An 11,393-nucleotide genomic window follows, 5' to 3' on the forward strand; every position below is an offset into this window, starting at 1 on the left:
CACAGCCCAATCCAGGGCTGCAGAGCATGATGGGATGCTGGGGGACTGCTTACTGCTTGAACCAGGAAGGGGTCTGGGACTGAAGTTTCATAAACCAGTTTGACCTAAATCAGTTAAGTCTGATACTACATTCAACCAGGTTTCTCTTAAACCAGTTTCAGTCTTTTTTTAAACTAGTTTATGTGCACTGAACTTATGTACTGTTACAGGTCTAAGCCAGCTTCTGATCACTTAAACTGGTTTATGTGCAATTTCTGTCCCTAGCCATGGAGATTAGAATTAGGTGCACTAACCAGCACTACCATTTTCCTTTCCCCATAGTCCTACATGCAGAATAGAGAAGAGTACTGCAAAGTCAGCTGAACTACCCCTTCCACATGGGAAGTCATGCTTTGCAAATGGAGCAAATCCCTAATCCTCTCATTGCTGTCCACCCTGACAAGGAAAGCAAAGTTGCATTTGACACCCGTTTGTGCAGCCAGTTTTAGTTTGCTCTTGTTAGTTATCGTTAAAACAAATAAAATCTGATCAAACAACGACAAATTAAACCCCAATACTTGGGAGAAAGGTTTTGGTTTTGTGTGGCTTGATTGATAAAAGTAGGGAGTTGTGAATATTATGGGGACTTAACACAAATAGGGTTTTTTCCCCCTTTTTTATTTCAGCTTAACACTTTTTCTTGTAGGTATGTCTGCATTCTGTAATGGGAACTGAGGCAGACTGCTGATCATTACCTTTTCAGCAGCTGACTTGCTGCTCATCCACTAAGTAATGTACTTTTGAATGTGGATGACAGGAGGCATCTCAAGTCTGACTAAAACAGACCACTTAATTATATTTCATATTTTATATATATATTTTTTTGTCCATGAGGACTTACCTGTTTCTGGAGTTTCTATCACGATAGTCTTTGAGTGCAAATTTCTGTAATTAAATTTACTTAATTTAATTTACCTATGGCTACTTGTAACTTAATTTTTCTGAATCCAAAAATGTTGCTTTCTGGCCTTTTTCACTCCTTCTGTTTCCTATTATCAGCTATTTTGTGAAAATCTTTGGCAGGTGGTCTGAATTTGGTTAGGATTGTGCCCAGCCATTCCAGATTTAGGGAATGCAGTCCTGACCCTGCAAGAGATCAGCACCCCAGTAAAGAGCAACTGCCAAAACCTAAGGCCAGGTCAGCTTTATGTAATTCTTGGTTTAACTTGAGCCCAAAGCTTTTCATCCAGATGTTGATCTCTTGCAGGTTTTTTTGACACCTCTTAAGATCATATTGTCTGCACATGCTCACCAGGAGATGTATCATTAGTGTATTGTTGGAAGTGGAGCCTAATCTCAACTTCTTTAAGAGATCTTTTATAGATACTGAAGGCATTGTAGCAAAAATGGGTGTGGTTTGAACTCCTTCAAAAGGAAGAGCAGGTAGACTGTAAGATTTGAGTCTGGATAACTAGAATTTTTGCAAAAGGATTACAACTGAATAAATATATAACTGAATGTAGTATCTTTGTACATGCTCTGCTATCCTGCTGTAGTCTGGCCCTGTTCACTAAGAATTTTTCACAATTTTCAAAATCATGTTTCACCTCTAATAGTCTCCCTCTAAGTATTGAAATCTTTCCCTGGAAACTTTTAATTGTGCAGTTATACCATTTATAATCAAGAGATTGCTCAATATTGAAATGGTAAGGTTGAGGCTAATTATTTGCTGAATCAGAATTTGTATCCTTTATTTTCCCAGGTCTACACAACACTCAGTGATTTACATTTTTGCTCTTATTTGTTATTTCATCTCACTCTGTTCCACCAAGGATTCCAACTTTACAATTCCTATTATCCCCTCTTTGTTTGCTCCCTGTTCCTTCTACTGTGCATAAGCCTTGGGCTTGAAACAACTTCCTTTACCCCTGTACAGCCATATTCCAGCTCTCTATTTAAATTCTTGAAATGTGCCTTCTGTCTCAGATTCTAACTATGTATAGTCTAATTTTTATTTCATTTTACTGAAAAACGCAGAACTTGCTTTCCACTTCTCACTCTCATGCATTTTTAGATTATAAACTTGTATTCACCTTGTCATTCAGTGTTGTAAAGGAATGAACGTTTGCACTAATAAATCATAAGATACAAACACAAACTTCTGCACTGTGATCAATTGTGGTTTGAAGTACTCCAAACTAATAGATTCCAAAAGAACTTGTCCTGTAAAGTGTTTACTCACTTGTAATAATTCAGTGAAAAAATACTTCTATTGATATACTGTAAAAGCAATGCGAAATGCTCTCAATACAGTTATAATCGGGGTTTATTTCCAAGATGAATATTATTGGTAATGTAACTTTGCTATACTGTGTCTGTTTTAATCGCCTTGTTTTTTCCTATAGTGACTGTTCATGTCTACATAAATATTAGACTAATGTGATTGTTGTTGTTTTTGAGCTTGTAAGAAGCTAACAGGGATTGTTATCAGCTAAGACATTATTTTGAAAAGTGGCATAAATAATTTGCCATCTTAAAACCTTTCAGTTGGGTGATAGCTGTTGTTTGCAAGAAAAGTCATTTGTACCTAACACTTACCTTCACTAAAACATTGCTCATTTTATTGTCTGAGCCTTTTCTCTCTCTCTCTCTCTTTCTTTCTTCCTTTTCTTTTAAAATCATTCAATTTCTTAAAGTATATCTTAGTGACAGTTTTCAGATTGTAATGTTTTGGGAAGATTAGATTGTACCACGGAGATAAATATGGCCCAGTGCTTTAATGCAGTGTAATTGGGGAAATACTAAACATCACTGACCTCATTTCCTTTAGAACAATGAAAATTAATAGTTTCACGTTTTATTAGCCTGATATTCCAGATGTAGTGTACATTTAATTAAGTGTAGTTTCCTTTTGGTTATGGTATGCGTATCTGTTTTTTGTCGCAAATTCTTTCTAGTTTTACAGTTTTCCACATGTTTTCTTTCACCATTTATGATTTTTTCAAAGCAGAGCTATAAGGATTTAAATCACTTTAGCATGCAGCAAAACAGTTCCCATTCAAACAATAAACGCCATTTTAAAAAGCCTTTAGATCTTCTGTCACTTCATAAATATAAATGTATAAAAACATTATGCAGTTGTAGTGCCCACCTGCTAATTAAATGCAGATTTCCTCAAACTTGTTTTAAAATCTGCTTATTTGTTTCAACTCTGTTTCTGTTCAGAATACATATGGCCCTTGTGAAACTAATTATGCTTATGGAGCAGCTGTTAAATTTAGTGCAACTAATTTTATCCAATATTTTACATTTTAATTGATTACCTGTGAAGAAATTAGCAAATTAACACTTATTGTGCAGTAACTGAATGGGCTTTTATGGATACTTTCAGTTTTTACAAGTGGACTAAGTGTTGATGGAATAAAGACATTTCTTAGGTTTTTAGATAGGAAAGTTATTGGTGAACCTTGATTATCTGGTGTGAGAATTTAGGGATACTGAGTGATGCCAAGCATCTGTGTGTTCTGTAACTTAGACATGAAAAGCAGATTGGAAAGTAATAGCTTTTTCACAGAATTTTGGTAACATATGGGCTTATCTGGATCTAAGAACTCTTTGAAGATCTTTGAACTTGACTAAATGACTTAACCTTTGGCATGGTGGGTGGGTAGTGTATGCGTGCATGCATGTGTTTGGTGCTTTTGAAGGAGGGGTAGGCAGTCTATGCTCCATTGTGAGTTTTTTTTCATATTATTTTTATATTTTGAACATTTTAAGATTTGACTTGCAATATTAAAATAATTGCTACCTTTTAAACTTTGCTATAGTATAAAATAATATTAAAATGAGTTTACTAGTCAAATGAAAAATATTTTTACTTTTCATAAATTTAAAATAGAATTATTTAAATTATATTGGAAAACTTCACCTGCAGTAATTTTCATTAATGGATCTTCCTTTTCCTCTTGCTCTGTATACATTTTACTTTGCTAAAATCAATTTTTCTTATAAAAAGTATAAATAACTTCATGAAATAGACCATCTTTATATTGGGCTAGGTTTTGGAGTTATAAAAAAAACAAACTGAGAAAACGGTCAGTAAGCAATGTAGTTCATAAGGATAGTAACATTTAGTAAAATTCAAGCAAGTCTTATTAGCTTTCAAATGGCAATTTATGATTTTTGAAATAAAATGTTAGTGCAACTTGTCTTATGGTGAATTTAATGCATTTAGTGCACTTTAATTTTCATTTCTTCATAAGCTTACAAGTATTAGCATTCTGTTCTCAAGACTATATTAAGTAGTTTGTCAGAATTAATAAAAGGCTCTGTGATGGGAACAAAATGGGTAGATTCTTACTGCCAGGAGCCACGTTTGATTCAATGACCACATTTTAAAAGATTTTAGGCTTTTAAGCGAAGGGTGAAACAAGACAAACTTAATGGAAAAAAATGAAAACAGTGGTTTCTGAAATGAAGGTACACTGTGTAAGCTTTGGGCCTGTGTGAATACAGAAGTATTTGATTTGGATTCGGAATCAATTTGGTCAAATTGGCTTTAGAAGATTCAGTGATTCAGCCATAGAATATAATGGGGAATCACTGAAATACCTAGAACTTCGTCAATTTTTGGCAGATTTGGATGAAAACAGCAGGGATGGTAGCCCCTTCTGAGGGCATGAAGCCTGCCAAGTTTCAAGGATATGGGTGCAGGGGTTTTTGGGAAATTGCACCTCAAACTGTTCAAAACAAAACTCATGACGTGTGACTTTGTGCGTATGTTAAGGCACAGAGGGATGAAAACAGCACGGATGGTAGCCTGTAACAGGGGGCCTTCCTGGTGCTGGTTAGACCTCCACCTGCCTACCTGTTTCTGGGCCAGCCACCTGCCCTTTTTGCTCAGGCAGAAACTGCTCACAAAAGGGACAGAAAGGCTGCAGATAGAGGCTTATATGCTGTTTCTGCATCCCTCCCTCAGAGCACTGTGCTTGGAAGGGGACTCAGGGAAAAATCACAGTCACTGACCAGCTACAGATGTCAGTCTTTCTCCCCCTGCTCCCGCTCCCTCTCCCTCTTTGCAGTTTCTGTTCCCGTGAAAAACTGCCTTCTGAATCTCTGAATCTTTTTCTGAATCTTTTCCAAATCGATGCAGAGGTTTTCTTTGGTCTCCCGATTCAGTGATTCGGCCTTTGATGTTTGACACGGACAATTTCTGGAAAGAGAGAGATGCTCTTTGTTTGTCTATGATTTGCCATGCAGATTTAGTTTAACTATAATCTGTTGGGTTTTTGTTGTTGTTTTTTTTAAGACATTTCCCTTCTCTTGCTTGCTCATTTTGGGAGAATTCTGACAGTGTTCCAAGTATTTCAGCAGAGAAAGAATGTCTGAGGAATTTTAGCTCATACTACTTCTAAGGCTAGGGACAAACATTACACACAAACCGGTTTAAGTGATCAAAAACTGGTTTAAACCTGTAAGAGAACATATGTTCAGTGCACATAAACCAGTTTGAAAATGGCTCAAACTGGTTTAAGATACTACATTCAACCAGGTTTATCAGGCTTAACTGATTTGGGTCAAACCAATTTATGCAGGAAGTGTCCCAGACCCCTTGCTGGTTTAAGTTTAAACTAGAGTCCCCCACTCCCTACTCGAGCAGGGATTTCCCCCTCCCCTTCCCCACAGCACAGACCATAGCCAGCATGTGGTATGCTAACTAATACTGAGAGGTGTCTGTGTAAACCAGACAGGACAGTGTCGCCTTAGGACTTTTTGGAGATAATCAACAGGCCAGCTTGTAATGTCCTTTCTTGGAAAAAGTTGTTTAAGAAGAGCTTGAACAAATGAGAGAGGCTTTTGTTTTTTTGATTGGATGCTAAATGCTGTTGGCATCCCATCAAAAAATTATTGACTCCCTGCTGGCTCCCTCACTGGTCAGAAGCAGTGAGGTGAGGGGAACCCCTCCCTAATCGGAGCACCCTGCTGGGGCCTGGCCAGGCCTGCCCTCAGCTCAGCACATTGGAGGGGAAGGGAGGTCTGCTGTAGTGCCCCCCGGCTTGTAGCCTGAGCCACTGCAGGCATGTGCCTGCATTTCTCAGTCCAGTGGGAATGTCTGTACACTTGCAGACTGGTTCAGCATAGCCAGGTTAAACTAACCTGCAAAGATTGAATCAGTTCAGGCTCAGGCTTTTTGAATGTCTGTCCCTAGCCTAGGAGAACATTATTTATTGGGCATGTTGCACTGGCATTGCCTGGTAGCTGAATGTAGTATTTTTTTCCCTTTTTTGCTATAAAAATAAATCTGTATCCAGGAACATGTAGGAAAAAATGATATTTTGCTTACAAAGTCAAATACTTGCCTTTTAGGAAATTTAATACAATTTCATACCATGCAACCTTATTTCTGTTCCTAGGTATGTCTGGTGATGATCTTTTTACATGGTCACATACTGTTGTCCAACAGATTTAGATAAAATGTAAAGGTTATATCCTTTCAGAATTTAATTAAAGAGGGGTGTAATAGACTGATATGCTACGGGACTACGTTGGGATTAATAGTTTCACTTTTGAATGGTCGTGGTTGAACCATGCATTGTGGTGTTGTGGAAAAACTGATGAGTTATACTAACAGGTGCATTTAATTAGTTTTAACCAAAGATTGGAGCCTCCCTTAAGGATGGAGGAAATTAGCAATGGTATGGGAAACTGAGGTCCTGCCGGGATAGCCCTAGGAACAGCCAAACTTAAGAGGGAAAGCTTAGGCTGTAGTTTTATGTTGTGGAAATACTGATCAATAAAAACAGTCCCCAGGATGAGAATAACTTTCAACTTCATACAGACTGGCTGCACTTTATTCACTTCTTCAGTGGAATTTGGGAACTTTACCAGTTTGTTTTTTTTTCTTTTTGCCTTGGTACAAGTGCACTTTATTCAGTTTGTACTTTGTCCAGGACACTGGAGTTAATCCTTTTTGTTTTTTAAACATTGTATTTCATGACCAGAAGCAGTAAAGGGTCCTCCCTTTCATGTCTTATGTAAAAGTTTGTTTTCAGCCCCACTCGTCAAACCGTTTCTTCTTTACTGGAATCTCTTCCAAATACAAGCTTGGCTCCGTTCACTTTATGAAATCCTAGCCCAGAGTCAGCTTGACTAGCCTTAGTTCATGATTCTTTTACATTAAACATTTCTGTATTACACAAAATTAGTGTCTTGCTGCAAGAAACAAAACCAACACTTTTTTTTTTTCAGGCCAGATGATAAAATATTCTTTGATTTCTATTTCCAAGATGTCTAAAAAAAAAAAACCAAACCAAACCAACTTTAGTTGTTGCTGCTGCTGACAGTATTGATATACAGGACAAAATGGTAGTCTTTGCTGAATAAGGGAACTTAACATAACCAGGGATCCTGGTTTTCTCTGTTTAAAAATCACAAATTCTCTGATTTAAAAAATGCAAATTCTCTGATTTAAACACCCTAAAATCCGCAATTAAAATGCCACTATATAGAGGGAGAGATCAATTAAACACAGTGTTTTATTTATATATTTGCAAGTTCAAAGAAATCTGGAAGCCTCAGTCACTATAATAAAATATATTCTAAGTACCTATACATTTTGGTGTTTGATTTTGGGTTTTTTATCATGGAAAATCAGAGCTCTTCCTGCCCTGTTAGCGTACCAGGATGCATATTCAGGCTCCTCACTTCCCACCCACAGCCTTCTCAGTCCATCCTCACTGTGGGGTGTGAGGGGCCACAGCACCCACCCCCTAGCCCTGCTAGAGGGGGCTCTCAGCTGCCAGGGCTCTGGGGCTAAGAACCCGGGTCTGCAGTCCCTTGCCCCAGCAGCAGCACCCAAACCCTGGCTGCTGCCTGCAGGAGGTGGCTGCTGCTGTGGTGGTTTTCTTCCCCCTCCCCCACGGGTGGCACAGTTGGAGTGGAGCATGTGGGGGCCCAGCAGGTGGGACCCAATGTAGCAGGGCTGGGTGGGGAAGCTCAGTGTTGCCACTGGGAGCTCCATGCCACCCTGGCAAGGTACCTCTTGCCCACCTGGCAGCAGTGAGGGGCACAGCTCCACACTGCCATCCTCACTGCTGCCGGGTGGGCAGGGGGCGCCTCACCAGGGCAGCGCGGGGCTTGCAGTGGCAAGGGGCTCCCCTGTCTGGCTCCTCTGGGCCCTGCTGTGCCATGTCCCACCCACTGGGCTGCAGAGGCCCCAGGGGGAGGGCAGCAGGGTGGTGAGCCCAAACCTGCAGTGGACAGCCTGCCCCTACCCTGCACACAAATCTGGGGGGCACAAGCACCCCATGCCCACCCTGGCAGTGCACAGAGCGGTGGGGAGCCAGCCTCACCCCCCCGCCCCATCCCCAGACAAGTTGCTCACAGCTCCATCCTGCTCCCCGCCGAGGCCCTGTAGCCATGTGTTCCCTGGGCACCAAGCCCCATGCACCATCCAGGCTGGGCACCAATTCCAGTTGTGCCTACCTCCTTCTTTCTCTCCCAGTGGGATCTCAATCCCCCCTTACACTGTCTCCAGACTTACCTGTGAAAGCTGGTCTTCAGGCTACCTGGCGACCATGTGCATGCATGAGCGTGCGCATACATATGGTGCCCCCTGCCTGACCGCCCTCTTCCCATTCCCCCCAGCCCCTTGCAGGCTGGAACTCTGTCAGCTTGCAGAGAGCTCTTTGCAAAAGTGAAAAATCTGCGTTTTTCCCTTTTTCCATGGGAAATGGAAAACCCCGATCCCTGAATATAACTAACTTTAAAACTTTGCAGTTTCCTCTTTAAATTATTTTCTGTGACTGGGAACAGACATTCAAAAAGCCTAAGCCTGAAGCAGGGGCAGTGTGGAGATCTCGGGGAGAGCTTTGGATCTCGATCTCTGAACTAGCAATAAGGCATGATTTAGATCTGATTTTGGATACCACAGTCATGCCTCCTGCCATGCATGTGTAGCCTGACAGGAGGCTTGATTATGCGGCTCTCGCATGAGATCCTATCACATGTTTACCTGAACATCTAAAGGGGTCCTTTAATACAGTTTGCTGTTGGCTTCCTCCTCATTCTAGTGTAATCGCAACAGCTATGCTCTTCTCCCAAAATGGCTAGTCAGGTTTTGGAAGAACCATAAGGAAAACTTTTTTTCACTCTCGTACAAGTAGTAGTCTGGGCCCTGGTGAGAAGCAGCTCTATGCTGTATTGATAAGGCATTACTTTTCTGCATGTTTCATTTAAATATTGTGTCTTGCTGGTTGTTTTGTTTTAAAGCAGTTTGTTTATTTTATTTATACTGAATGATAGTGAAGTTCTATAGTGCATTATTTCATCCCACCCACTCCAGTCTATGCCAGGGGTTGGCAGCATGTGTCTCATGACCCAGATCTGACACTTGGAACTCAAGGGTTTGCCAGTACCTGTGTTGCCATTGCTTATCCCAGCTCCTACTCCACTCCTTGGCTGTGTGGGCTCAGCTTCCAGCCAGCGCGGGGGCTGCATCAGGGCTCAGGAGCTGCAAGTTATGTCCACACTGCTACTGCTTTTCTCCACTCATCCCTCTCCACCCTCATCTTGTAGCTGCTCCTGTGCTGCTACGATTTCTCTCCCCTTGCCCCTGATATAGCTCCTCTCTGCCTGGCCTTGGTCCAGGCATAGGAGCTATTTTGGGGCCTTGCAGCTTCTAGCTGCCCTTGCTTTGCTGCCTGTCCTTTCTGCTTCTCCCTCCCTCTGACTGCAGTGCAGATGTAGCTTCCAGCCCATAGGGAGTTGTGGCTGGGAGGCGAGGAGGAGTGGAGTAGAGAGAAGCAGTGCCAATATGGATAGTGTGTAGCTCCCCAGTCTTGCTGCAACCTCCCACCACTTGGAAGCTGAGCCCACACACAGCCAGGGAGCAGGGCTGGGGAGAAGAAGCCACAGTATGGTCACAGCTATCTGACCTCAGCACTGGTATAAGAAAACCTCCTCTCCCCACCTCTCTTCCCCCACTATGGTACAATTGAAAGCATCTCAAGGCACCCCAGGGTGCTGTGGCATCCTGGTTGGGAATTGCTGGTTGTGTGCACACATTGAAATAATCTGTGATAATTCTTTCAGGTTTGTTACCCTGATAAAGAAACTTATCCAGAGCTGCATTTACAGACATTTTGATCCCATGTCCCTGAAGTGCTGACACTGTGCAGCCAGGGAGTGCCCTGTGCACACATCTCGGTGTGCTCTGCAGACTTCCTTAGTCTGCCTGGCAACAGATGGCAGCAGTGTTTAGGGCAGCTTTAGCAGACTTCCCATGGTCAGCTTATTTCCCTGCAGCACAGTGTGGGGATTGTGAAAGGGGCATGTTCTGCGCCTTGCTGGAGCAGTCCAAGGAACGATATGATCAAGTGGGGTGTGGGATGCTGGAGGACCATGTTCTGTTGTGAGAAAAGCCACAGCATGTACAGACATCTGTTCTCCCAGAAGAAACTCTTTCAGGAGTTTCTTAACTCTGGGTGTTCCCAGGTTATTTTTCTCCTGGAGCAGCCACTTTTACTCTAGGAGGAAAAGCCTGAACATCTGAACACTTAAGATTTCTCCTGGGAGAACAATGACATTTAGGAATTATTTTCCCAAATGATCTACATCAGAGGTTCTCAAACTAGTCTGTGGATCACCACTGGTCCACGAGCTCCGTTCAGGTGGTCCGCAGAAAGGTGACATAAGGCTAAAGCTGACAAACATTTACACCCGACTTCCTAGAACTTTGCTGAAAAAAACAGGCACAGCCGTTTGCATTAGAAAGGTAAGACTACTGATATTAAAATATGAGTTGTGTGCTTTGATTTTGTAGAACAACAAAAAGTTTAAGTGGTCTGCCAAGACCCTTAGCAATTTTCAAGTGGTCCATGAAAAAAGTTTGAGAACCTCTGACCTACACCATGGCTATATACCCACTTATACCACAAATGATTCAAATATTTAAAAAAATATAATAAATGAAATCATGAATATCACTTTGGTTATGATGCTTTAAACCAGATGTATACTGGAAAGGTGATTTTGTTACTTCACACTTGAATATTCCAAAAAAAGAATTCTATTAAAAGTATACCTCTCATTTTCCAATAGCTGTACTGATACTGGATCACTTTTTCAGGTGCTTTCTCATTTCTTTACATTTAAAGAGTTTAGGGACAGATAATTTGTACTGTTTCTGAGTATTCTGGCATGCAGTGCAAGTAGAAAAAACCCCATAATCGCTGAGTTTAAATCCTGTGTAAATGTTTTCCATAGGTCACGATCAAGACCTCATCAACGTTCCTACAGTCGAAGTAGTGAAAGATCTAGCCATAGAAGAACTCATAGCAGGTCTCGTGAAAGAGAACGTCGCAAAGGCAGAGATAAAGAAAAAATGAGAGAGAAGGAGAGGTGCAGAGGGAAAG

The 11,393-nt window shown here is 41.3% G+C and overlaps 1 protein-coding gene across 1 annotated transcript in view; it reads left to right on the forward strand.

Moving 5' to 3' along the window:
• Positions 1 to 11,393, forward strand: part of RSRC1 (arginine and serine rich coiled-coil 1) — a 329,106-nt gene that overhangs the window by 53,964 nt on the left and 263,749 nt on the right. The window contains exon 4 of the mRNA XM_025215036.1: positions 11,245 to 11,392. Coding sequence (XP_025070821.1) covers positions 11,245 to 11,392 — 148 coding nt within the window. The remainder of the gene's footprint in view (positions 1 to 11,244; position 11,393) is intronic.

Source organism: Alligator sinensis, unplaced genomic scaffold (genome assembly GCF_000455745.1).
Source record: "Alligator sinensis unplaced genomic scaffold, ASM45574v1 scaffold60_1, whole genome shotgun sequence".
NCBI classification, from domain to species: domain Eukaryota; kingdom Metazoa; phylum Chordata; order Crocodylia; family Alligatoridae; genus Alligator; species Alligator sinensis.